This window comes from Pseudophryne corroboree, chromosome 2 (assembly GCF_028390025.1).
Source record: "Pseudophryne corroboree isolate aPseCor3 chromosome 2, aPseCor3.hap2, whole genome shotgun sequence".
Lineage (NCBI taxonomy): Eukaryota > Metazoa > Chordata > Amphibia > Anura > Myobatrachidae > Pseudophryne > Pseudophryne corroboree.
Genome location: NC_086445.1, coordinates 50,233,560 through 50,260,371, shown reverse-complemented (window position 1 = coordinate 50,260,371; position 26,812 = coordinate 50,233,560). Strand labels below are relative to the sequence as shown.

Here is a 26,812-nt window from a genome sequence, read left to right as displayed (position 1 = left end):
CACCAATATCGGACCATTTGTGAGTACGACAACACAACAAGTTTGGAAAAGAGCAGTTTGTGGATATATGTTTTTATCAGGTAAAAATGTACCATGTGAATTATAATACGTTGCTAATGGTCAATGCAGTAATCATAACAGAAGATTAAACAACTGTTAATTAACCCTTGCAGTATTTCTCCAGAGTTTGATACGTTGCGGAGTTGGGGGTTATCCGGGCGGGAAAACTACGCTGGTTTTTGCTTGCATCCCATAGAAGTTTTGAGCTGTATAGATTTGACACGGTAGCACATAGTGTAACTGGAGGTGTGAGCGGTGTGTTTGCTAACCTTCTCCGTCACTTAATTTATGCCTGATGTAGCGGTGTCTTGTCCAGTGCTGGAAGTTTTCGGTCATGTAATTGATACTGTAGCAACAATCACCTTACAAAATATTGTACACTTTGCTCATGGTGGCTAGATAGGCCTACTCCTATTAGGATCAAGGACTCTTACCTTCTGCCACAAGGCTTCCCGTGACGCCAGCGAGGATGAGGCGGCTATAAACCAGCAGTTTCCGACCTGGCCCTGGTGCAGGTCATGTGAGCTGATGCCATCTACAAAGAGGCGAGGGTCGGAGCAGATCTCCTGCAGGGGGCACAGCGGGCACAGAATTAGTATCAGGAGATTACAAAGCGGAGGGGGGGAAAAAACGTTTGACATAATAAGATACATTTTCATGCAATTCTGTGCGTAGAATCCAAATACACCATCAGAAATTTGATATCACGTACGGTTTTTGAGATGTTTTAAGAACAAAGTTGGATTCACAAAGTACTGTATTGCTGTTTTCTGTGGTAATGGGACAGCATTAATATATGACAGAGGAACAGAGGAGCGGCCAGAGAGAGAGAAACCGGTGTTGCTGGAGAGAAAACCGGCAAATACACTTCATTGGCTGAGCCGCATAATATCATTTTACCTCAGCGTCACATAAGTTGGGCCTAATGAAGAAATTTGTGAAAGCTCTGGATAGAGAAGACCAGGCTTACAGTTATCTGATGGAAAAGTTTCCAAAGTTAAGGGAAGCAAAACTAAAAAAAAAAGACGGCAGATTTGTTGGTCCCCAAATAAGGGAACTGCTAATGGATTAAATATTTAATGCTAAATTGACAGAAATTTAGTCTGCTAATTGGTCCTGCTTCAAGTCTGCTGTGCAGGGATTCTAAAGCCCCATACACACTAGACGAGAAAGTGAAAGATCTCGTTCAGGAGGGCCATTCTGAGCGAGATCTTTACAATCTCGTCCAGTGTTTACACTCAATGTCGTTAACGAAGCGCGCTCCCGCGCATCGTTATCGACCCCCTCAGGGAGATCCTCATTAACGACAGCTGGTGTCGACCCCCCCCCCCCCCCCCCCCCCCAGTCGATACTGGTCTGTGGCATCAAATGGGTATCAGTGTCCGTTGTGACAGAACTATAGGACACCTATATGGGCTGTAGAATGTCACTTATAATTCATTTTCTACATTCCCATCTAGTGATCTACACATTTTACCTGACAGCCTGGGTAGTGTAATACCCCTTTCACATCGCACAAATAACCTGGTACCGGCACGGCATATTGCCGTGTCGAACCGGGTCAGTGTGCGATGTGAAAGCACACTGGACGATTTAGCGGGTCGCCTGACCCGGTAAATCAACCCGGTAAAAAAGAAGGGTTTTACCCGGGTTGATTACCGGGTCAGGTGCGGTGTGAATGGGAGCCGTGCCGGAGAGGCGGCGCTGGAGATGAGCTCATCCCCCTCAGCATTTGCTGAGTGCAAATGCCGGATCCCACCCGGTAAGTACACGTTTGTCTTACCGGGTAGGATCCGGCATTTGCAGTCTGAATGCAGCATAAGTGAGGAACAGGGGGAACGTTTTCACCAAGACATTATGACAATGGAGGAATTTCAATAGCGTCGGAGACCCAGGAATTTTGACACGGGTTGACCCTTTCACACAGAAAAAGGACCCGTGTTGATCTGCAAATTACAGCGTAGAACTGCTTCATCCGATAATTTGCTTTTGTGTATGAAAGGGGGGTCAGGCTGGGTCCAGCTAAGCAACCAGGCATTAAAATCAAGGGGAAAAGCCGTGAATATTAGACGTTTTTGCCTGAAAAGGGTATTAGAGAGAACAATGAGACACTACAAGCAGAAAGCGTCAACTTTTTATTTTCCTAAAGCAAGGCGACTCTTACATTTATCTTTCATTAACCATTACGTTACGACTAATCTGGATTGTTAAAGGGGGTATTCACTGAGCGAATATGAAAACTGGTGGGTCCTAATGTGCGCAAAATAGCGGCAGCCCACTTGAATAATGCAGACGGAGTACTCACTGAGCGATCGCTGCTTAAAATCTAAGCAATCTGACTAGATTGCTTAGATTTTAAGCATGATCTCTCTGCAATTTATAAGTGTTTCTGTAGCTTTTTTTAGTGTTTTATACATGAATACAATGGGAATATTTCAGTTCTATAGAGATTCATTTACATTTTCAGTTACGTTACTTTTTTTTTATTTTAGATATAGTCATTCCTGCTTTTGTTATTTGTATGTATCTATTAAATGTCACGTGATAGAGAAAATCTGAGGTTTCCACTGAATTCAGCATCCATAAATTAGGCGAAAACACAAATCCACATGTCCAATGCAGGGAATTTTATTTATTTTTTTACATTTATTGAGTAGTTTGATTTTGCATTTTAAATATCACCTTTATTAAAAAACAATTAAGAAAGTTGCTCTACAATACATAGGACAGATAATATCGTGATCGTTCCTTTAACCATCAATTTAACTGTTCCCTCCCACCCAGCTGGACATTGAGCCATTGTCAAACAAAATATAGACTTTAGTGCAACCGTTAACCAGAAAAATACAATATACTATATATAATAGAATATAATAATAATAATAATAATAATAATAATAATAATTATTATTATTATTATATATAATACTACTACTACTATTATTATTATAACTATATAATAATAATATAAATAATAATAATAATAATAATAATAATAATAATATAACATACTATATGTAATAGTAACTGAAACCATAGTTACATAGAAACATAGAATTTGTCGGCAGATAAGAACCACTTGGCCCATCTAGTCTGCCCCTTATTTTTTTTATATTATTTTTTATCACTAACCTTATTTGATCCTTATTTCTTTGTAAGGATATCCTTATGTCTATCCCATGCATGTTTAAATTGCTCTACTGTCTTAGCCTCTACCACCTCTGATGGGAGGCTATTCCACTTATCCACTACCCTTTCTGTGAAATAATTTTTCCGCAAATTTCCCCTGAACCTCCCCCCCTCCAGTCTCAGTGCATGTCCTCGTGTCCTATTGCTTCTCTTCATTTGGAGAATGTTTCCCTCCTGGACTTTGTTAAAACCCTTCATATACTTGAAAGTTTCTATCATGTCCCCCCTTTCCCTTCTCTGCTCCAAACTATACATATTGAGATTTCTTAGTCTTTCTGGGTATGTTTTGTGATGTAGGCCATGCACCATTTTAGTTGCCCTCCTTTGTACAGTTTCTAATGTATTAATATCCTTTTGAAGATATGGCCTCCAGAACTGAATACAGTATTCTAGATGAGGCCGTACCAATGACCTATACAGTGGCATTATTACTTCTTTCTTTCTGCTGCTGATTCCTCTCCCAATGCAGCCAAGCATCTGACTAGCCTTCCTCATTGCCTTGTTACATTGCTAGTTCTCACCCAACTGTGTAACATCCTACATAATATCATCAGATTCCGTCTGGCTAGGAACGGTGTTAATCTGAACTAACGAGCAATGTATGGGGTGAGGTTTACCAGAGAATCTGTAATATCGTTACCTTGTCTAATTTTCATTGAATTATTTTCTAATCACTGCCCAGGAAACTCCGTTAGATAACTTGGAGAAGGGAAACGCAGGGAATGTTGTCCCAGTATTTGGCATTCATTCGGTTAAGGAGGAGTAATTAGTTGGGATATACAGTAATTGGTCACTTGATATTAGAGGATATAATATAAACACCTGAGTCCTATATTAATTACATCCGGATAAACGAACCTCCCCATGGAGCAAGAACTATGAAACAAGCGCAGGGTAATTCATCTAATCTCGGTTAGTTTTTGATTTTGAAAACAAAGTTGAAAAAAATCCAAAACCTCCAAGAATTGTAAAATCTCCGGAAAATGAAATGAATTCCATCAATCATTGAACGACTGATGACAAATTACACTTTACATTTGATCTTTTATTAACTATTACAGTACGGATAATTTGGATTAAGAGTTTCTGCCGGGTTTTTTTTTTTACTGTTTTTTAAATGAATACCAGGAAAATTTTCAGATAGAGCTATTACCTTTTGTTATTTGTGTCTATCTAATAAACGTGACGGAAACGAGAAAATACACTGAATTCAGCATCCCCTAAATTAGTGAAATATACATATTCCCATTGAAGAGAAATTTTTAATGTTTACTGCCAGGCGCTGTCAGCCAATCATAGGCATTATCTCATGCCGGCTGGCTGTGATTGGCTGACCATGAAAGGGAGTCCTAGCTTTGATCAATTGGAGGGGTTTGTGGTGTTCCAATGGGTGTTGTATCAGTCATTGCTCAGTTTTTGTTTTTCTTCGCTTTATTTTTGGGTTATGATGGCAAAGAAAGAAAATGTCATTTTAGATTTAATCTAACGAGAAATTGTGTTCCGGGGATGCATTTTATTAAATTAATCGTATTTATTTCTGCGGAATGTACTGGTGTTTGAACTGTTATGCACACCAGTGCCTGCAGGAATGTACTGGTGTCTGAACAGAGAGGGATGCAAAACAAATGAACTCACAGACAGACTGGGAAATATGACATAACGTACACAGAAGGTGATAGGGTAACAAAACCAACACAGAGTGAACAGAGAAGCCCAGAGGCTAAGAAACTGGGTGTCTCCCTAGTATTAGAAATGCTCAGATGGAAAAAGCAAGATGTTGTGTTTTAATACGTAGAGAACCCGAAATGCTGTTGCTAAGGGCAACAGCAAAACCCTAAAGGGTTACCAACGGGTGTGGCAGTAAACTCCTTGGTCAGAGATGGAATAATAGACACAAGGAAAGTCTCCACGATCCTAATTCTCACTTGCAGGGCCCAGGTTCAGCTTTACTGCCACTAAACTGACACATGGATGCCCTGCACAGTGAGAGAGGATTATGCAGGCAGGTCTGAAAGTACAGCCACAAACCTGCTGGGTTCACAGAATAGCAAAAGAACCTCAGCAGGCTAAACGACTGACTCCAGTCTTACTGCTAGGTCTGGATTGGCAGAGTGTAGTACCAAATCCCCAGGCCTATTTGCAGTAAGCAACAACAAATACAAAGCTACACAGTACTGGCTAACTTTCAGGAACTGACTAACCAACAAAGATTCAGCAGCATCTGCTTAACCTGAGAAGGGGCCTTATAAAGCAGGTGCTGTCCACGCCCCCCCTCAGACCTCACAGACTGAGCACAAAAACCAGCACCGGATCCCCTGCCTGTAACCACTGCACAGCAAAAGACCCAAACCGGAGTATCAGCTGCGCTCAGGTTACTCCGCTAGCACTTGTCTCCCGGTTGCCATGACGACGTGGCAGCACAGGGCAGGAGACCCTAACAATACCGTGTTTCCCCGATAATAAGACACTGTCTTATTTTTTTTTTTGGTCAAAAAAACACCAAAGGGCTTATTTTCGGGGTAGGTCTTCTTTTAATTAACATTGACAGCGCTCGTTTTTTATTATACATGCCCCTTTACAATACGGTACTTTACTTACCGTTTTTTTTTTGTCTTCACTTTCCTGTACTCTTCTCCGCGGCGCAGCTGTAAATGGGGCTGGCACGCACGCCCAGCGCGCTCCCTGTGAGAGAGTGAGACGTGGCGCTGTGATGTGGTTGGATTCAGGGGAGGGGGGGGGGTTTGAGCTGGGGGCATTGTAGTTTAACGCAGGGACCATACAAAATGGGGTTTTAGCTAGGTCTTATTTTCGGGGAAGGGCTTATTTTGAAACGTTCTGCAGAAGTAAAGTTAGGTCTTATTATCGGGGTAGGTCTTAATATCGGGGAAACACAGTATTTAGGTAGCTAGATGTTGGCTATCTAGAAAGAAAAGCATCTCTGAATACGCTTCAGGTTTGTTACCCAGGACCCGGCTAAGATGTTTATTTCCTCATCCTTATTAAGATAATAATTTACAACAGATAATTCATACAGATAATAAAATTAAATTAAGAACACTGTTCAAAATGATTACTACTATATTATTATTAATATTTATAGAATGATCTTTACATTGCTTCTTTTATCTTTTGCTGTTTTTGGAATGTGTGCATCACTTTGTGTCCACATCGGTCAGGGCTCGTGAGGTAATATCACTGCTCTATGCCGCTACAGGCCCAACATACAGACAACAAGACTACCGCCTATAGAACAAGGGCCCTCATTCAGAGTTGATTGCTAGCTGCTTTCTGTCGCAGCACTGTGATTAGGTGAAAAAGCGGCATTTCTGCGCATGTGTACGGGCCGCAGTACGCACGCGCAAAGTACCTTCACACAAAACTATGCAGTTTTACACAAGGGCGAGCAACGCTTTTCTGTCGCTCAGTTGATCGGTGAGTGATTGACAGGAAGTGGGTGTTTCTGGGTGGTAACTGGCCGTTTTCAGGGAGTGCGCTAAAAAAACGCAGGAAGTGACAGATGAAAACGCAGGCGTGTCTGGGGAAACGGGGGAGTGGCTGGCCGAACGCAGGGCGTGTTTGTGACGTCAAAGCAGAAACTAAACTGACTGAAGTGATCGCAATGTAGGAGTAGGTCTGGAGCTGCTCAGAAACTGCATGAAACTTTTTACAAGCAGTTCTGCTAACCTTTCGTTCGCACTTCTGCTAAGCTAAGATACACTCCCAGTGGGCGGCGGCCTAGCGTTTGCACTGCTGCTAAAAGCAGCTAGCGAGCGATCAACTCGGAATGAGGGCCAATAACACAGCTACCTATTATAGCATGGTGAATCGTGCCCATTCCAGGATCTGATCTCTACAGCACAAATGGGATGTGCTAGAAGTTTCCAAAGACCAGATGCCAATGGCCCTGCAACTTACATACACTGTAAATTGCAGGGTGCAATTAGAACATTCAGAGGGTGTAGAGACAGTGAATCCGGCTTCGAATACGAACCATCAGACAAAGATTTCCAGCCTTTCCCTCCCAATGCAGTGAAATATTTGTATATGAGCTCCCTCAATCCTAGTGTGTAATTAGAAAGGGCTAAATACTGGCACATAGACATCTATGTAACAGCACAAAGGCATTTCACCACATAGAAGCGGAAACTGAGCTGCAGCCGCAATTAGTTCATGTTTGGCATCTAATTAGGCATCCAGAACATTCTATTCTCTTTTACCACTTAACATAGTGTTGTATAATTTGCAATGCCAGGACTGCGAGGGACCAGGTTATATATGTAATGTTTATAATGTGTTATATGTAATGTGCGTTTACTGAACCACAGGGTTCAGTAAACATTCACAAGTATTACAGGGACAACTCTGCCACTAGATGGCGCCATACACCTGATAAATCAGTTCCTGACCACAAAACTCACAAACCCTGTAGTTTGGAAACGCCAGCACTCGCTCACATCTGAATCACACCCCAGTTGGACTGTTTTTTTTTTTTATCTTATTTTTCACCAGTCTGATATTTTTTTCAGTGAGATTTTCAGTGGCGCTTCATCCACTGTGGAACTACACATCCCAGCATTCCTGGCCCCACTTTTAGGATGCCCTGAAAGCAAAACTGTGTCAGGGCATGCTGGGATATGTAGTTTCACAGCAGCTGGAGTGCCACAGGTTGCCTTCCCTTGATCTAGCACATTCTATAAAAGAATAGGTGGAATCTGACTGGTCGCTAAGTGCAACGACTTCACCTGTTCTCCTTTAGAAGGTTTGATAAGTCTCCCCTTAAGATTAAAAGGTAGATTAGGTACAGCCGTACTCACTGTGATGCCCACTGGACAGAGGCCATCTTGGCACAGGGAATGAAGCCTCCCTGGAGGAACAATATGGAGTCTATTTCAATAATAATAATAATAATAATAATAAATAATATTTTCAACAATCCCCAGAACTGAATTGTACACATGACAATGCATGCTAGCATATATGTATATATGTATGTACCCACACAGAGCCTAACAAAAGTCACAAATTAATAGGAATGGGGGTCCCTGTCCTGCAGAGCTTACAATCTTAATGTGTCTAAATACTAGGGCAGCATTGCCCATGAGGTCATGTAGAACCAAGTACATGTATGTATATAACAGGTGGAGAGCGTGGTGCGAGGAGGTGGATAAGTGACATCACCCACACCGTCGGCGTGGAAATCTATACTGCGCAGTCTGGGTACGGAAGGTTCGTTATATGGGCCCATCGCCTATGTTCTCACCCCGGGTTCATAGGTTACCTCCGGATTCCTTCTATTGCACAAAAACATATTGGGGTGTCTGTATAAGAGAATTTAGAGTGTAAGCTCCTCTGGCCAAGGGATTTATGTGACTGGACATTCTATGTAAAAGTCTGCGTAATACGATGACACTATATATAAAGATTAATAATAAACATATTGTATGAGAAGCCCAGCTGCAGAAATCAGCGACAAACTAGAATTCTTTGTCTTGGTATAACAAATGTGTTTTGTGTAGCCAGCAGCGCAGAATGCAGCCATTCATTCCACAGAGGCTCCCAGGGAAAACCACACTATGCGGTACAGGTATTGCCCCGCGTGCTGTAAGCAGTGACTCACAGTCACTCTCTATTGTATGTACAGTAAATGCTATTTATGTCCCGGCCGCACCTCAAACTCAGCGACAGAGACGGAGGACACAAAACAACATGAGACCAGGAGACTCCCTGTACGCAGTCTACCAACAGTACTGCCTGGGATGCCAACACAGGGTCCTGACAAGGACCGTCCCAGGAAGGTGTAACTTGTAGCATCCAGCCAGAGGTCACCGCATGGACCGAAAGCCTTACCCCACAATTGGATAAGATTAACCAGATGTTTGTAAAGGGCTGTGGCTTCATTTTGGCTGGATACGGGCACTGTACCTGTAACCGTGATCTATGTTTAGTCATCATCAATTAATCATTCATTTCTACAAGTTCTCCGTTTGGTTTAAACTATTAAATGGACAATATAATCTATTTATAAATGCTAGCGGGATTAATTTATTTCTATACGTCTACAGGACTGTACAAGCTCAGTATGTATACATAATAGGCCAATGAGAACTAGAAAATAATTAAAACAACATTCTTGACTATATTAAAACCAACATTAACAAAGTATTTCTTTAGTTTACTAATGAGCAGCGGGTACAGCATAGCTAGGGTCCCAGTTTGTAATGCATTGTCCTTTGATATATTTACCAGCCAGTAGAACTAGGTATATGTTTCAACATATTGGGTGCAATACTCAGACTCTATGCTTGTGGCACACTATGGGCAGACACACAGTACTACTTCTTTATTCTGTATGAGAAAGGTAATTCTCAGCATCTGCTAATGCTAGGTTATTTAAGCTCAATACCACTGCCTGTTTTTGTTCTGCATCCATTCCTCCTTGTGCAAATCTACACAGCGTTGTGCCTGGTGTTCTGGATGCAATTCCCAGACTTGCAGTCTCCTAAGTAACACATTCTAATCTAACTCCACTATACGCAACAAACATCTCTAGGCCCAAATGCAGGCTTCCATGCATACACCCTCCAGAGCCTTTCAGTATTTTAACCCTTCTGTCCCAGCTCTTATTCTGCATTTTACCCCCCGCAGAACCTCACCTATGGTCCCAGCTGCTATGGCATAAAATAGGGGGGGAAACCGGAAGTTGATCTTATTCTTTGCCTGAAGCAGCCAACTTCTATGTCATGCGACCTCCTCTACATCACCATATAATACCATCCGCACAGTGCAGAGGGGTCGCGCAGTTGCGGCAGCACACCGGAGATCTGTGCAGTCTGCCTCATGCGTTTGCCCTGATACCCACTTACATAATTGCACCAGGTACGGAATGTCTGGGCAGGCCGGGAAAAGCACCAGTCTGAGGCAAAGCTGTCACCCATTTTTGTTACCACAGGTGGACAGAAATCTCTCTGCAGAATTGTGCTGTGCCCGCTCCGGTCTTAAGGTGCATACATACGTGCCGAGAAAATGAACGACGTCACTCATATTTACCCTTCCTAAGCGGCGTTGTTCACTTTCTCTGCAAATGTGTATGCCGCCGCCGATGGGCGATGCGCGGCCCCGCGGGGCGTTAACGACCCCCGCTGTCGGCCAGGGCTGTTTCTAGCCAATTTGGCTCCCAGTGCGTGATTTAAAAATGCGCCCCCCCCCCCCCCCCCCCCCCACACCAAGATAAAAAACAAAACTTGCGCGTGCACCCGGCAAGGAGGCGTGGCCTCATCTAAATGGGCGTGGCCTCGTCTGAAAAGACTACCTCACAATCCAGTTTTTGACCCTGCTCCAACAGATCACGACAGGAAAAAAAAATTCTACCATATTAAGCCCCACACAGTAATGCCCCCTGCACCATATTATGCCACACACCGCAATGCCCTTGATACATTAAATCCCCACACTACGGCAGGCAAGAGTCCCCATTTTACACATTGAGAGAAAGAGAGAGAGAGAGAATACTTGCTGAGGCGATTACCACTCTTCGGCCCGCCTCACCAGTCGCTCCTCGCGCCGGCCTTTCCCTCTTCCTAACTTGGATCCCCCTCTGTACTCCGTTGGGGGGGGGGGGGGTTCGCGGAGTGACGGGGTTGCGTCATGCCGTAACGACGCAAACGTGTCATTCCGTGAAACTCCGCCTCCCGAGCGGGTTACTCGGGGAGAAATAGGAGGGGGAAGCAGGGAGCCACAGTTAGTGCCGCGGCGGGCGCCCACTGCGGTTGCACTGCTCGCCTGCCCCAAGAAACGGCCCTGCTGTCGGCCATGTACGCAGCTCAATTTGGACTGTTATCCAAGAGCTGCACGCACAGCCTGGCCGCTGCGTGACGTCACTGAGCGATATGGTCGTCATATCGCCCAGTGTGTATGCACTGCCGCCGCCCGCCCGGTCATAGAGCATGTCGCCTAGTGTGTACCCACTTTCACACATAACTTCTCAGAAGTTGGTGGAAGAGAAGCTCATTTGGAAGTCACAACTAATTGCCTCTTGTGCGTCTTAAAACCGTCTTGTGCGTCTTAAAACATGTATATCCTACAATGCTTCCTAATACGTTACTACAGAGAGCTGTCTTTCTTTGATTAAGTGTATTGTTTTAATGTTTTAGTGCACAGGTTCTCAAAACTCAACATGTCATGTTTTCCGGGTCTCCCCACAGAAGTGTCAGTGAGCAATGACTACACCTGTGCCCCTGCTAGGTGACCTGGAAAACATGAACTGTTTGAGAACCACTATATTAGTGGGATTAAGGTGAATATGTGGCCCTTTCGCAGGCCAGAGGGTCACGCCGTGTGCCCTTCATGACGCCCATTACTGGAACACCTGTTGAACATATGGTAATGATCTGTGCTGTGAGTGCAATTCTGGAAAACATCATTAACGAGTGCGATCCCATTGCAGATAAGCTCTTTGATCCCTCTCATTAGCCGTGTAGTCACTGTCTGAGATTTCGCCGTTGCAAAAGTGGATAAAAACACAATGACGCTCCCCCGCGTTCTAACCAAATGACAGCAGTAAGTTGGGGTATATCTGTGCACTCCAGGCTTCATATATGAACGTGTCGCTTTTTGACTATAGTTCAATGCCACAAATACACAATGAGAAATTAAATCCAAATGTGACTGTAAAAAAATGAAGTCGCTATCGATGAGTCTGAAGGAAATTGCCATTATATTAAACTCTCATTACAGTTCTCAGGCAGTGACATGGGTGACGCCCCTGTGATAATAAGGGGATCCGGTCTTTAGGTCGACACTGTCTAGGTCGACCACTATTGGTCAACGGTAAGTAGGTCGACATACACTGAGACTGGAGGGGGGGGAGGTTCAGGGGAAATTGAAGGAAAAATTACTTCACAGAAAGGGTAGTGGATAAGTGGAATAGTCTCCCATCAGAGGTGGTAGAGGCTAAGACTGTAGAGCAATTTCAACATGCTTGGGACAGGCATATGAATATCCTTACAAAGAATTAAGGTTCAAAAAGGGTTGAGATTGCCTAAAGGATAAAAAAAAAAGTGCAGACTAGATGGGCCAAGTGGTTCTTATCTGCCGTCACATTCTATGTTTCTATTTTTCTATGGTTTCTAGGTCGACAGGAACTCTAGATTGACATGCCAAAAGGTCGACATGAGTTTTTCACATTTTTTCCTCCTGTTTTTGACCTTTCATACTTTACGATCCACGTGGGCTACAATTGGGAACGGCCATGTGAGGGGACACGGTGCACTAATTGGGGTTCCCGGTCACTGTACGGAGAAAACGTGAAAAAAAAAACCTCATGTTGACCTTATGTCATGTCGACCTAGAACATGTCGACCTACAGTCCCTGTCGACCTAGAAACCATGTCGCCCTACTTACTGTCGGCCAATAGATATTACCACACCCAATAATGAGACAAGTAAGACTGTTCTGTCCATTTGCAAATATATAAATAACATCAGATTCCCAGAGAATGCAGATCAGTTGGTGACCGCTCAGTTATCACAGGCGCGCTCTGCAGAGACAGCACAGAGCGGAACATGCATTAACAGACACTTCGTTATACGGAATTACCAATGTATACTGTATATTCTCTGTAACACAGGCTCCTGCCATCCGGGACGTAAACACAGATGTTCCTGTAACCAGGACATGTGCAACGGAAGAGTCTATAAGGGGGTCATTCCGAGTTGATCGCTAGCTGAAAACGTAGCGATGATGCAAAAAAACAGCACTTCTGCACGCGCAACGTACTTTCACAACGGCCAATGTAGTTTTACACAAGGTCTATCAAAGCTTTTCAGTCGCTGATCGCAGAGTGATTGACAGGAAGTGGGCGTTTCTGGGTGTCAACTGACCGTTTTCAGGGAGTGTGTGAAAAAATGCAGGCGTGCCAGGAAAAACGCAGGCGTGGCTGGCCGAACGCAGGGCGTGTTCGTGACGTCAAAACAGGAACTGAACAGTCTGAAGTAATCGCAAGCGCTGAGTAGGTCTGAAGCTACTCAGAAACACAAAAAAATTTTGTAGCCGCTCTGCGATCCTTTCGTTCACACTTCTGCTAAGCTAAAATACACTCCCAGTGGGAGGCGGCATAGCGTTTGCACTGCTGCTAAAAACTGCTAGCGAGCGATCAACTCGGAATGACCCCCTATAAGGGGATAACTTGTAGGAGACTGCAGTAATGGGGGTCTCTGTCTGATGACAGTCAGGAGGTCTGAATCTACAGCCTTAGGGAAATAATGAGGCGTCAGCCACAAAAGTCAGTACTGTGGGAAAAATATTCAAACGTCACCCTAGGGCAACCTTATGACCAACAATAATTTCCAAGCCCATTACACGCAGCTGACATGTACAGGTCTCAGTCGCTGCTGATTTCCCTACCATCAAATATAAGCAAATCCAATAACAACGAGGCCTCTACTGACGTGCACAAAACACATGTAAAGATTCCTGTATCAGGACAGTACTAGAGAATTCTGACTTGGCCTACAGTTTGCATGTACTAAGCAGTGATACAAGTGGAGAAGTGAGCCAGTGGAGAAGTTGCCCATGGCAACCAATCAGCTGCTCTGTATACTTTTATAGCATGCAAATTATAAATGTTATGTCAGTGCTGATTGGTTGCCATGGGCAACTTCTCCACTGTCTCACTTCTTCACTTTTAATCACTGCTTAGTACATGTCCCCCATTGTTCTGTTATCAGCTACTTTAGGATGAGGAGAACCCGACTACAGGGTCTCCCAGAAAGCTGTGGTGTACTGGGAACAAAATGTACCCCCACATTCACATTATATCCTTAAATAACGGGACACTACCATATAGAATTGTGGATGCTCTTAAAATAGTTTTCTTAGAAATGATTTTTTATTTTAAGTATTCAATATTTTTTTAATGTCCTCAGAACATGTAACAATAAGGTGTTTCGAGCAGAACATGGAAAGGCAGTGAATAAATTCCACCTGTTCTACGCGCTGGCCTCACTTCCACTGACACGGTTACAGAGGTGCGAGCGGATTAGGAAACAAGGTGTAGTCCTGGGTGAGTCACGGGTGGCTCTCACCGCTAGTTTGCAGAGTTATAAAACAAGTATTGTATTTACTGTTGTAAGTGTAATTCAATCTTAATGGTAAACACAGAACTTCGCAAATACAGCTCAGTATTCCACTGTGACCAGATGCACCGCGCTACGCCAAATTTGTTTCATCCCACTGGGTTTGGCCGATTAGGGGATTCCCTCTTCCCGTCAGTAACCGCCAAACTCCCCCAATTGGCACTTGGAACTGCCGCACCTTCTGATTGGTGCCCGCCAAGACCAAACGGTCCCTCACTATGGACCAGTCCCTGCACAGTAGCTGGCAGAGGGCAGAGCTTGGAGACACCAGGATCAATCCTGAACAGCCAAAGACGAAATAGCGTTTTGCGCAATTCTGTTGGTCACAGGATATAGATGAAGTCGTCATAAAGGCAAGATGTTTATCGTTCAAAAAGACTTCCCCAGACAGATATAACTTTGGGGAATCACAGCATACAGATGTTGAACAGAAGTGTAATTCTGGATGTCACAGAAGATATATACAACTCAGGGCTTGCAGGCCCTGTTTTTACCCTGTTCCAAAAAAACAGTACCACAGGGGGTAAATGCACCCTGTGGTTTTTACCCAAACAAGTTAAATGCATGTGCCTGGCATGCACACCTTTACCACTGCCCCTAATGGACAGAGGGGAGTTGTCACTCCTCTGTGCCTTTGGTGGGGGGATTCTGGGGGTCCCAGGCGGATCCAGCACATCAGCGGGAAGGGGTCCTGGCAGGAGTGACTGTGAGGGAATGGCTGTAAAGCCACTCCCCCACCTGTCTGTGATTAGCCGCGTACTACAGGGCCAAAATATTCCGGTTTTTGGAATATTTTGGTTTTCGGGTATCCGACCTGTACCAACTGTGCCCAGTGCTCAGCATTATGGGGTTGTGGGGGGCTGGTTAAACCTGTGCTTCAGCATGCAGCCACTCAGGCCTCTCTGTAGTGCTTGGAGCTAAGCATTTGAAATTGGCGCCAAGTTCCCTTTAAGGATGGTGCCGTGGGTAATCCTATTTAGTGCTGCGGCCATTTTGGCAACATGGGGGGGGGGGGGGGGGGTTGGGCAGCCAGCAACGAGGCTGGGACCCGGCCACTAGCACCTCCCACATAAGGAGGATGTGGTATGTTCCGTGGTGTGAACGAGGGTAAATGGGCAAAACTCAGGTTTTGTAAGAAATTAATATGAATTGAACCTTATATGATGGTCAGAAATAAATTTCATAAACAAACCTTTAAATGTGTTCTTAACAGTGGACTATTGTGCAGATCTAACGCTAAGGAACGACACTATAGTCCGTAACATTATCATAAAACGGAGGCAGCCATTTTGAAAGCTGAACCAATACTCATAATTCGACTTTACACTCCATAGAGCTGTGGGTTTTATTGGAAATACGGCCCTTGCACATGCTGCATGGGAACCAATGAATGACGGAACATTATAGCACCTAGATTCCGATCACAGTTAAGCTGGCACTTAGTTATTGGCACTGGACCATCTTTTGGCAAAATCCACACTTTATGAAGAGCGGACATGTTTTAGGGAAATCCTAATCCCTCTTCTCCACTGGTGGCTCAAGCATTTGTCATTATTAAAAAGAGAGCGTTCGTCATTATTAAAAAGACCTGCGTCACGTCAGCGATGAGATAAATCCTCTCAGAATGGGAAATTCCTCATCAATACGAACCATTAGTATTCTCCGCTCACTGACCAGGTGCTGCCAGGATAACTCTCAGCTCCTGTCCTGCAGGACAGCTACACGGTCTTCTGAGGCGAAGCCGGCAACATCCATAATTCTCCCAGTAGTGATGACTACGCTTTAGTGCTGAAACGTATTGATGTGATTGGTGTGTGTGTTCTGCCAGCACGGTACAATGAATCTCATCACACTGGGAAGGGACCTTAGAGAGAGCTATAGCACAGTCTTTGAAGTGACAGAAGCTTACTGGTAGCTTTGGGCACCTGCTCGACTTTATCTCTCTCCAAAAGCTGGATACATTTTCCCCTTCTTAGTGCCGGAGAGAGGAACATTTATAAATCAACTTCTCTCATCACTGCTCATGGTCCCTGCTCCATGTTCAACATAACTTTCACTTTACAACTACTCCCCTCCCCCTCTCCATACCTACGATCCGATATTATTCAGTCCCTATAACGCTCATCCCTGCAGGCCCTGATAACGGGCGCTGTAAGCCCTTCAGATTTCCCTATTAATAAGGGAGGACTAAGACGGTATTTTCCTGGTCTACGAAAGGTTAATGGATGATGTTTTGGAGCAGACCATTTATATTCCTGGCGCCTTAGAGCACCGAGGGACAGAACCTTCCCCACCCTCACATTGATCATTTATTGATTTCTCCTTTAAAAACATAGTGAAGTATTTGTCATTGTTTCCAATTGTAAAGCACAACGGAATATGCGGGTGATATATACTGTAGATAAAAATAAAATGTTAATTACTGGCCACATTTCCACTTTCTCAGACTTTGTTATGGAGATCAATCCAGGCACATTTACTGGTGTGGTGTAATTAGGTCACTGGAACCCTTATACTAGTCTTATTCTGAAGATGTGGTAACAGGGAAAGAAAAAGAAAAAAAATAAGAATTTACTTACCGATAATTCTATTTCTCATAGTCCGTAGTGGATGCTGGGGACTCCGAAAGGACCATGGGGAATAGCGGCTCCGCAGGAGACTGGGCACAAAGTAAAAGCTTTAGGACTAGCTGGTGTGCACTGGCTCCTCCCCCTATGACCCTCCTCCAAGCCTCAGTTAGGATACTGTGCCCGGACGAGCGTACACAATAAGGAAGGATTTTGAATCCCGGGTAAGACTCATACCAGCCACACCAATCACACCGTACAACTTGTGATCTGAACCCAGTTAACAGCATGATAACAGAAGGAGCCTCTGAAAAGATGGCTCACAACAACAATAACCCGATTTTTGTAACAATAACTATGTACAAGTAATGCAGACAATCCGCACTTGGGATGGGCGCCCAGCATCCACTACGGACTATGAGAAATAGAATTATCGGTAAGTAAATTCTTATTTTCTCTAACGTCCTAGTGGATGCTGGGGACTCCGAAAGGACCATGGGGATTATACCAAAGCTCCCAAACGGGCGGGAGAGTGCGGATGACTCTGCAGCACCGAATGAGAGAACTCCAGGTCCTCCTCAGCCAGGGTATCAAATTTGTAGAATTTAGCAAACGTGTTTGCCCCTGACCAAGTAGCTGCTCGGCAAAGTTGTAAAGCCGAGACCCCTCGGGCAGCCGCCCAAGATGAGCCCACTTTCTGTGTGGAATGGGCTTTTATAGATTTTGGCTGTGGCAGGCCTGCCACAGAATGTGCAAGCTGAATTGTACTACAAATCCAACGAGCAATCGTCTGCTTAGAAGCAGGAGCACCCAGCTTGTTGGGTGCATACAGGATAAACAGCGAGTCAGATTTTCTGACTCCAGCCGTCCTGGAAACATATATTTTCAGGGCCCTGACTACGTCCAGCAACTTGGAATCCTCCAAGTCCCTAGTAGCCGCAGGCACCACGATAGGTTGGTTTAAGTGAAATGCTGAAACCACCTTAGGGAGAAATTGAGGACGAGTCCTCAATTCTGCCCTGTCCGTATGAAAAATTAGGTAAGGGCTTTTATAGGATAAAGCCGCCAATTCTGATACACGCCTGGCTGAAGCCAGGGCTAACAGCATTACCACTTTCCAAGTGAGATACTTCAAGTCCACAGTGGTGAGTGGTTCAAACCAATGTGACTTTAGGAATCCCAACACTACATTGAGATCCCAAGGTGCCACTGGAGGCACAAAAGGAGGCTGTATATGCAGTACTCCCTTGACAAACGTCTGAACTTCAGGTACAGAAGCTAGTTCTTTTTGGAAGAATATCGACAGGGCCGAAATTTGAACCTTAATGGACCCTAATTTGAGGCCCATAGACAGTCCTGTTTGCAGGAAATGCAGGAATCGACCCAGTTGAAATTCCTCCGTAGGGGCCTTCCTGGCCTCGCACCACGCAACATATTTACGCCAAATACGGTGATAATGTTGTACGGTTACATCCTTCCTGGCTTTGATCAGGGTAGGGATGACTTCATCCGGAATGCCTTTTTCCTTCAGGATCCGGCGTTCAACCGCCATGCCGTCAAACGCAGCCGCGGCAAGTCTTGGAACAGACATGGTCCCTGCTGGAGCAGGTCCTGTCTTAGAGGTAGAGGCCACGGATCTTCCGTGAGCATCTCTTGAATTTCCGGGTACCAAGTCCTTCTTGGCCAATCCGGAGCCACGAGTATAGTCTTTACTCCTCTCCTTCTTATGATTCTCAGTACTTTTGGTATGAGAGGAAGAGGAGGGAACACATACACTGACCGGTACACCCACGGTGTTACCAGAGCGTCCACAGCTATTGCCTGAGGGTCCCTTGACCTGGAACAATATCTGTCCAGTTTTTTGTTGAGGCGAGACGCCATCATGTCCACCTTTGGTTTTTCCCAACGGTTTACAATCATGTGGAAGACTTCCGGGTGAAGTCCCCACTCCCCCGGGTGAAGATCGTGTCTGCTGAGGAAGTCTGCTTCCCAGTTGTCCACTCCCGGAATGAACACTGCTGACAGTGTTATCACATGATTTTCCGCCCAGCGAAGAATCCTTGCCACTTCCGTCATTGCCCTCCTGCTTCTTGTGCCGCCCTGTCTGTTTACGTGGGCGACTGCCGTGATGTTGTCCGACTGGAGCAATACTGGCTGACCCTGAAGCAGAGGCCTTGCCTGACTTAGGGCATTGTAAATGGCCCTTAGTTCCAGGATATTTATGTGAAGTGACGTTTCCATGCTTGACCACAAGCCCTGGAAATTTTTTCCCTGTGTGACTGCTCCCCAGCCTCTCAGGCTGGCATCCGTGGTCACCAGGACCCAATCCTGAATGCCGAATCTGCGGCCCTCTAGGAGATGAGCACTCTGTAACCACCACAGGAGAGACACCCTTGTCCTTGGAGACAGGGTTATCCGCTGATGCATTTGAAGATGCGATCCGGACCATTTGTCTAGCAGATCCAACTGAAAAGTTCTTGCGTGGAATCTGCCGAATGGAATCGCTTCGTAAGAAGCCACCATCTTTCCCAGGACCCTTGTGCACTGATGCACTGACACCTGGCCTGGTCTTAGGAGTTTCCTGACTAGGTCGGATAACTCCCTGGCTTTCTCTTCCGGGAGAAACACCTTTTTCTGTACTGTGTCCAGAATCATCCCTAGGAACAGCAGACGTGTCGTCGGAATCAGCTGCGATTTTGGAATATTTAGAATCCATCCGTGCTGTCGTAGTACTATTTGCGATAGTGCTACTCCGACCTCTAACTGTTCTCTGGACCGTGCCCTTATCAGGAGATCGTCCAAGTAAGGGATAATTAAGACGCCTTTTCTTCGAAGAAGAATCATCATTTCGGCCATTACCTTGGTAAAGACCCGGGGTGCCGTGGACAATCCAAACGGCAGCGTCTGAAACTGATAGTGACAGTTCTGTACCACAAACCTGAGGTACCCTTGGTGAGAAGGGCAAATTGGGACATGGAGGTAAGCATCCTTGATGTCCAGAGACACCATGTAGTCCCCTTCTTCCAGGTTCGCTATCACTGCTCTGAGTGACTCCATCTTGAACTTGAACCTTTTTATGTAAGTGTTCAAGGTTTTCAGATTTAAAATGGGTCTCACCGAGTCGTCCGGCTTCGGTACCACAAACAGCGTGGAGTAATACCCCTTTCCCTGTCTTAGGAGGGGTACCTTGATTATCACTTGCTGGGAATACAGCTTGTGAATGGCTTCCAATACCGCCTCCCTGTCGGGGGTAGACGTTGGTAAAGCAGACTTCAAGAACCGGCGAGGGGGAGACGTCTCGAATTCCAATTTGTACCCCTGAGATACTACCTGCAGGATCCAGGGGTCCACTTGCGAGTGAGCCCACTGCGCGCTGAAATTCTTGAGACGGGCCCCCACCGTGCCTGAGTCCGCTTGTAAGGCCCCAGCGTCATGCTGAGGACTTGGCAGAAGCGGGGGAGGGCTTCTGGTCGTGGGAAGAAGCTGTCTGTTGTAGTCTTTTTCCCCTTCCTCTGCCCCGGGGCAGATATGAGTGGCCTTTTGCCCGCTTGCCCTTATGGGGACGAAAGGACTGAGCCTGAAAAGGCGGTATCTTTTTCTGCTGCGAGGTGACTTGGGGTAAAAAGGTGGATTTCCCAGCCGTTGCCGTGGCCACCAGGTCCGATAGACCGCCCCCAAATAACTCCTCCCCTTTATACGGCAATACTTCCATATGCCGTTTGGAATCCGCATCCCCTGACCACTGTCGCGTCCATAATCCTCTTCTGGCAGAAATGGACATCGCACTTACTCTTGATGCCAGAGTGCAAATGTCTCTCTGTGCATCTCGCATATATAGGAATGCATCCTTTAAATGCTCTATAGTCAATAATATATTGTCCCTGTCCAGGGTATCAATATTTTCAGTCAGGGAATCCGACCAAGCCACCCCAGCACTGCACATCCAGGCTGAGGCGATTGCTGGTCGCAGTATAACACCCGTATGTGTGTATATACTTTTAAGGATATTTTCCAGCCTCCTATCTGCTGGCTCCTTAAGGGCGGCCGTTTCTGGAGACGGTAACGCCACTTGTTTTGATAAGCGTGTGAGCGCCTTATCCACCCTAGGGGGTGTTTCCCAACGAGCCCTAACCTCTGGTGGGAAGGGATATAGTGCCAATAACTTTTTAGAAATTAGCAGTTTTCTGTCGGGGGTAACCCACGCTTCATCACACACTTCATTCAATTCATCTGATTCAGGAAAAACTACGGGTAGTTTTTTCACACCCCACAATACCCCTTTTTGTGGTACTTGCAGTATCAGAGATGTGCAAAACCTCCTTCATTGCCGTGATCATGTAACGTGTGGCCCTACTGGAAAATACGTTTGTTTCTTCACCGTCGACACTGGAGTCAGTGTCTGTGTCTGGGTCCGTGTCGACCCACTGAGGTAACGGGCGTTTAATAGCCCCTGACGGTGTTTGAGACGCCTGGACAGGCACTAACTGAGCTGCCGGCTGTCTCATGTCGTCAACAGTTTTCTGTAACGTGCCGACACTGTCACGTAATTCCTTAATTACGGCCATCCATTCAGGTGTCGACTCCCTAGGGGGTGACATCACCATTATAGGCAATTGCTCCGCCTCCACATCATTTTCCTCCTCATACATGTCGACACACACGTACCGACACCCAGCACACACACAGGGAATGCTCTGATAGAGGACAGGACCCACTTAGCCCTTTGGGGAGACAGAGGGAGAGTTTGCCAGCACACACCAGAGCGCTATATATGTATAGGGACAACCTTACAATAAGTGTCTATCCCTTATAGCTGCTTATATCTGTTATTTTGCCAAATAAGTGCCCCCCTCTCTTTTTTACCCTGTTTCTGTAGTTGCAGGATGCAGGGGAGATTCTGGGAGCCTTCCTACCAGCGGAGCTGTGTGGGAAAAATGGCGCTGTGTGCTGAGGAGATAGGCCCCGCCCCCTTCACGGCGGGCTCTTCTCCCGCTTTTTTCTGGAAAACTGGCAGGGGTTAAATACATCCATATAGCCCAGGAGCTATATGTGATGTATTTTTTGCCAAATAAGGTAAATTCATTGCTTCCCAGGGCGCCCCCCCCCCAGCGCCCTGCACCCTCAGTGACCGGAGTGTGAAGTGTGCTGAGAGCAATGGCGCACAGCTGCAGTGCTGTGCGCTACCTTATGAAGACAGGAAAGTCTTCTGCCGCCGATTTATGGACCTCTTCTTGCTTCAGCATCTGTAAGGGGGCCGGCGGCGCGGCTCCGGGACCCATCCATGGCTGGGCCTGTGATCGTCCCTCTGGAGCTAATGTCCAGTAGCCTAAGAAACACAATCCACTCTGCACGCAGGTGAGTTCGTTTCTCTCCCCTAAGTCCCTCGATGCAGTGAGCCTGTTGCCAGCAGGTCTCACTGAAAATAAAAAACCTATTTATACTTTTACTCTAAGCAGCTCAGGAGAGCCACCTAGATTGCACCCTTCTCGTTCGGGCACAAAATCTAACTGAGGCTTGGAGGAGGGTTATAGGGGGAGGAGCCAGTGCACACCAGCTAGTCCTAAAGCTTTTACTTTGTGCCCAGTCTCCTGCGGAGCCGCTATTCCCCATGGTCCTTTCGGAGTCCCCAGCATCCACTAGGACGTTAGAGAAAAGTTAATCGCCAGTTGCTACAGTGATAAAAAATTAGCATCGACGCAATTTACGGCGATACTTCTAACTGGCTGTGGTAAGAGGGGTCGCATCACCTTGCCAACAATAATGCATAAATATGCGCAGCTTGCCGGTAAACACGCGAGCAGTGCATTGGAAGTGGACTTGAATTCCACTTACAAGCGTGTAAACGTGTTGTTACAGTGCAGGGCACTGATCAATGTGGATCTAGTGACCGGGGTGAAACGCGCAGCTCTGCAGGCCAGCTCCCTCCTCTCTCTCTGCTCTATAGTCGGCCGTGCATACCGTAGCAGAGACCCCTATATAGTAGAACATGGGGCAGTGCAGTTTAACACTAACGTAAAGTTTTAGATTTTAGGTCCTTTAATTATATTTCCAAAAACAGTCCACACAAATGTTACTAGCCATTATTAAAAACTATTTTTTTTTTTAAAGTAGTCCACTAAATCTATACTGTATAGTATATCTATAACATTCTTCCTATGTGTAAGCATACAACTGAAAGATGTAACAGTTACACAGCCTAATAACACAGTATTCCTCACAACCTGGATAAGATCAGGTTTCTCTCATTCTGAGCAACAAGAAGGGACCTTTCCTTATAAGAATAATGTACAAAATGTTACTCCGTGGTGTCAGGTTCCTACCAGGAATTCAGGAATCTGCCCTTGGCCTTTCCAAGCCGATACATATGATTATTATTAGTGGTCTGTGTATTTAAGGCTTTAAAGGCACATTTAAAAAAGAAAAAAAAAAATCTGGGCAAAGTAAGATACCAGGTCTGTATTAAACAGTTACATTACTGTGCCCTGCAGATCCCATGTAACAGCACGGACGGTGTAATGGTTAGCATTACTGCCTCACAGCACTGGGTTCTATTCCCACCATGGCCCTAACTGTGTGGAGTTTGTATATTCTCCCCGTACTTGCGTGGGTTTTCTCCAGGTTCTCCGGTTTCCTCCCACAATCCAAAAATATACAGGTAGGTTAATTGGCTCCCAAAAAAATTAACCCTAGTGTGAATGTGTGTGTGTGTGTGTGCATGTGATAGGGAATATAGATTGTAAGCTCCTCTGGGGCAGGGACTGATGTGAATGGCCAAATGTTCCCTGTAAAGAGCTGCGGAATATGTGTGCGCTATATAAATAACTGGTAATAAATAAATAAATACATTTAACAGATGTTTCGGAATACTATTAAATACACAGTCACATTAAACAGTGTACTAAATGCTCTTATCTGGCAAGAACCACATTTAATTTATTTTTATATATATAAGTCCGTGAACAAGTTTCCTTAGGAAGCACTGATCCTTCTATATAGAATGGGGCCCAGTAGGTCTCATCCAGGACAGACTCCATCTGTAACACGCAGGGCTGCGCCGTACTCCGACAGACAGCCAAACAGCCGGCTCACCGTCCTCAGGCAGTTCATGAATCCCGATATGGAAAAAAGTCCCAGAAAACGTCTTATTACACTGAGAGCGCTTTGCTTTTATTACAGAGACTGCGCATTACGTCCCCTTTGTCAGTCTCTTCAGAGACCCCAATTACAAGCATCGTTAACTAGAAGTTATTCGCCAATAATCTCCTGCCAGCTTCAGTCCTCTAGCAAACGGTAACACTGCTAAAGTTCTGCATGTCCTGATTTTTCAAGGAGTCCCCATCTTTAAAGCACAATATTTAGTATAAAACAGATAAAATGTTTCAGTAAGTTTCCCACTATCCTGCAGGTCTGTAATTCCGCGCAGCTGTGCCCTTTTCCATGGGATGATCCGTTTTTAAAGCCTCCGCAGCTTGCAACATTAATTACAGCACGCAGCAAACTCAATGCAAAATCTACTGTGTACCAGACCCAACTGCAAATTGGATATACAGCAATTTGGCAAGAAAGCCGACGTCACTTCCGACAAGGAGCAATTCATGGCTTTTCAATAGAAATTGCAATACGAGTCCATTATGTATCTACAAACGTTTATTCTGCTTATTATGCTTTGTGCGGATGTAACGTATTTCCCACTGTTTACACGGTTTTTATTCTGCACTTCTACAAAATAGCGCTCACAGGTCAGAGTAGATGGAGAAAGGGGCGTATTCTACAAAGGAACAAATAGGGTTGCAGCTGCCAAATGGATAAATTAAAAAGGGCAGACTGGATGGGCCAAGAGGTTCTTATCCGCCGTCACATTCCATGATTAAGACTGCCAGTTATTTCATAAACATGACCCCTTAACAGTTTTATTTTATCATTTTGGTTTTAAAATGAATATAGGACCTAATTCACATTTTCTGTGTTCTGGGCTTGACCTTAGGAAAGTTAGGAACCCACCTGACGAGGTCACCCGCCCGTGGTAGGTGGGCCCACAATTTTGGCCCAAAACTGTGCTAATAACCTCAATTTTATTCCACGTTAAATTGCAGAGTTTATTATAATTATTCTGATTGGCAGTGTTCTTAGTGCATAGAGTGTTGCCCCCAAGCTTTCCCTTTTACTCTGTGTGACACTACAAGTCTCAGCATGGTGGCATTTCTTATTATGTTTAGAATTAGGGTGTGTTCAGCCCCCCGCCCCCATCACCCCCCCCCACACACACACACAATCCATATATCTCATAGTCCAGATCTCTCAGACAGATTTCTGCCCATTGCATCCCCCGTCCCCATCACACAGTGCTCTGGACATTCCCGCTAAGCTAACGAAGCCACAAACACTAATTAAAGAAGACTAAATACAATTTCAGGAAAGAAAAGAAAATGTTATGTGAAATACAATGACCTGAACTGTCTGAGGAGGATAAAGCGCTCGTTTATTCCGGCCAATGACCTCATTTCCCAGCAGTCATTTCCCAATCTGCAGCAAAATAGGATTGTGATGAACGTTACTGTATGAACCAGTAAAGTCTCCTGCAGCCCGCAGCCGTGTCAGCCCCTTGTTACTATGGGGGGAGATTTAGCAAAGTTTGGAGAGAGATAAAGTGGAGAGAAATAACGTACCAGCCAATCAGCTCCTAACTGCCATGTTACAGGATGTGTTTGAAAAAATAAGAATTTACTTAACGATAATTCTATTTCTCATAGTCCGTAGTGGATGCTGGGAACTCCGTAAGGACCATGGGGAATAGCGGCTCCGCAGGAGACTGGGCACAAAAGTAAAAGCTTTAGGACTACCTGGTGTGCACTGGCTCCTCCCCCTATGACCCTCCTCCAAGCCTCAGTTAGGATACTGTGCCCGGACGAGCGTACACAATAAGGAAGGATTTTGAATCCCGGGTAAGACTCATACCAGCCACACCAATCACACCGTACAACCTGTGATCTGAACCCAGTTAACAGCATGATAACAGAGGAGCCTCTGAAAAGATGGCTCACAATGATAATAACCCGATTTTTGTAACAATAACTATGTACAAGTATTGCAGACAATCCGCACGTGGGATGGGCGCCCAGCATCCACTACGGACTATGAGAAATAGAATTATCGGTAAGTAAATTCTTATTTTCTCTGACGTCCTAGTGGATGCTGGGAACTCCGTAAGGACCATGGGGATTATACCAAAGCTCCCAAACGGGCGGGAGAGTGCGGATGACTCTGCAGCACCGAATGAGAGAACTCCAGGTCCTCCTCAGCCAGGGTATCAAATTTGTAGAATTTAGCAAACGTGTTTGCCCTTGACCAAGTAGCTGCTCGGCAAAGTTGTAAAGCCGAGACCCCTCGGGCAGCCGCCCAAGATGAGCCCCCTTCCTTGTGGAATGGGCTTTTACAGATTTAGGCTGTGGCAGGCCTGCCACAGAATGTGCAAGCTGAATTGTACTACAAATCCAACGAGCAATAGTCTGCTTAGAAGCAGGAGCACCCAGCTTATTGGTTGCATACAGGATAAACAGCGAGTCAGATTTCCTGACTCCAGCCGTCCTGGAAACATATATTTTCAGGGCCCTGACTACGTCCAGCAACTTGGAGTCCTCCAAGTCCCTAGTAGCCGCAGGCACCACAATAGGCTGGTTCAAGTGAAATGCTGAAACCACCTTAGGGAGAAATTGAGGACGAGTCCTCAATTCTGCCCTGTCCGTATGAAAAATTAGGTAAGGGCTTTTATAGGATAAAGCCGCCAATTCTGAGACACGCCTGGCTGAAGCCAGGGCTAACAACATTACCACTTTCCAAGTGAGATATTTTAAGTCCACAGTGGA

General features: G+C 45.4%; 1 protein-coding gene across 2 annotated transcripts in view; it reads right to left on the bottom strand.

The window, feature by feature from the left end:
- Positions 1-26,812, bottom strand: part of CAPN5 (calpain 5) — a 173,239-nt gene that overhangs the window by 54,194 nt on the left and 92,233 nt on the right. For both annotated transcript variants that reach the window (XM_063951269.1, XM_063951270.1), the window contains exon 3: positions 495-626. In XM_063951269.1, the coding sequence (XP_063807339.1) occupies positions 495-626 (132 nt within the window). The remainder of the gene's footprint in view (positions 1-494; positions 627-26,812) is intronic.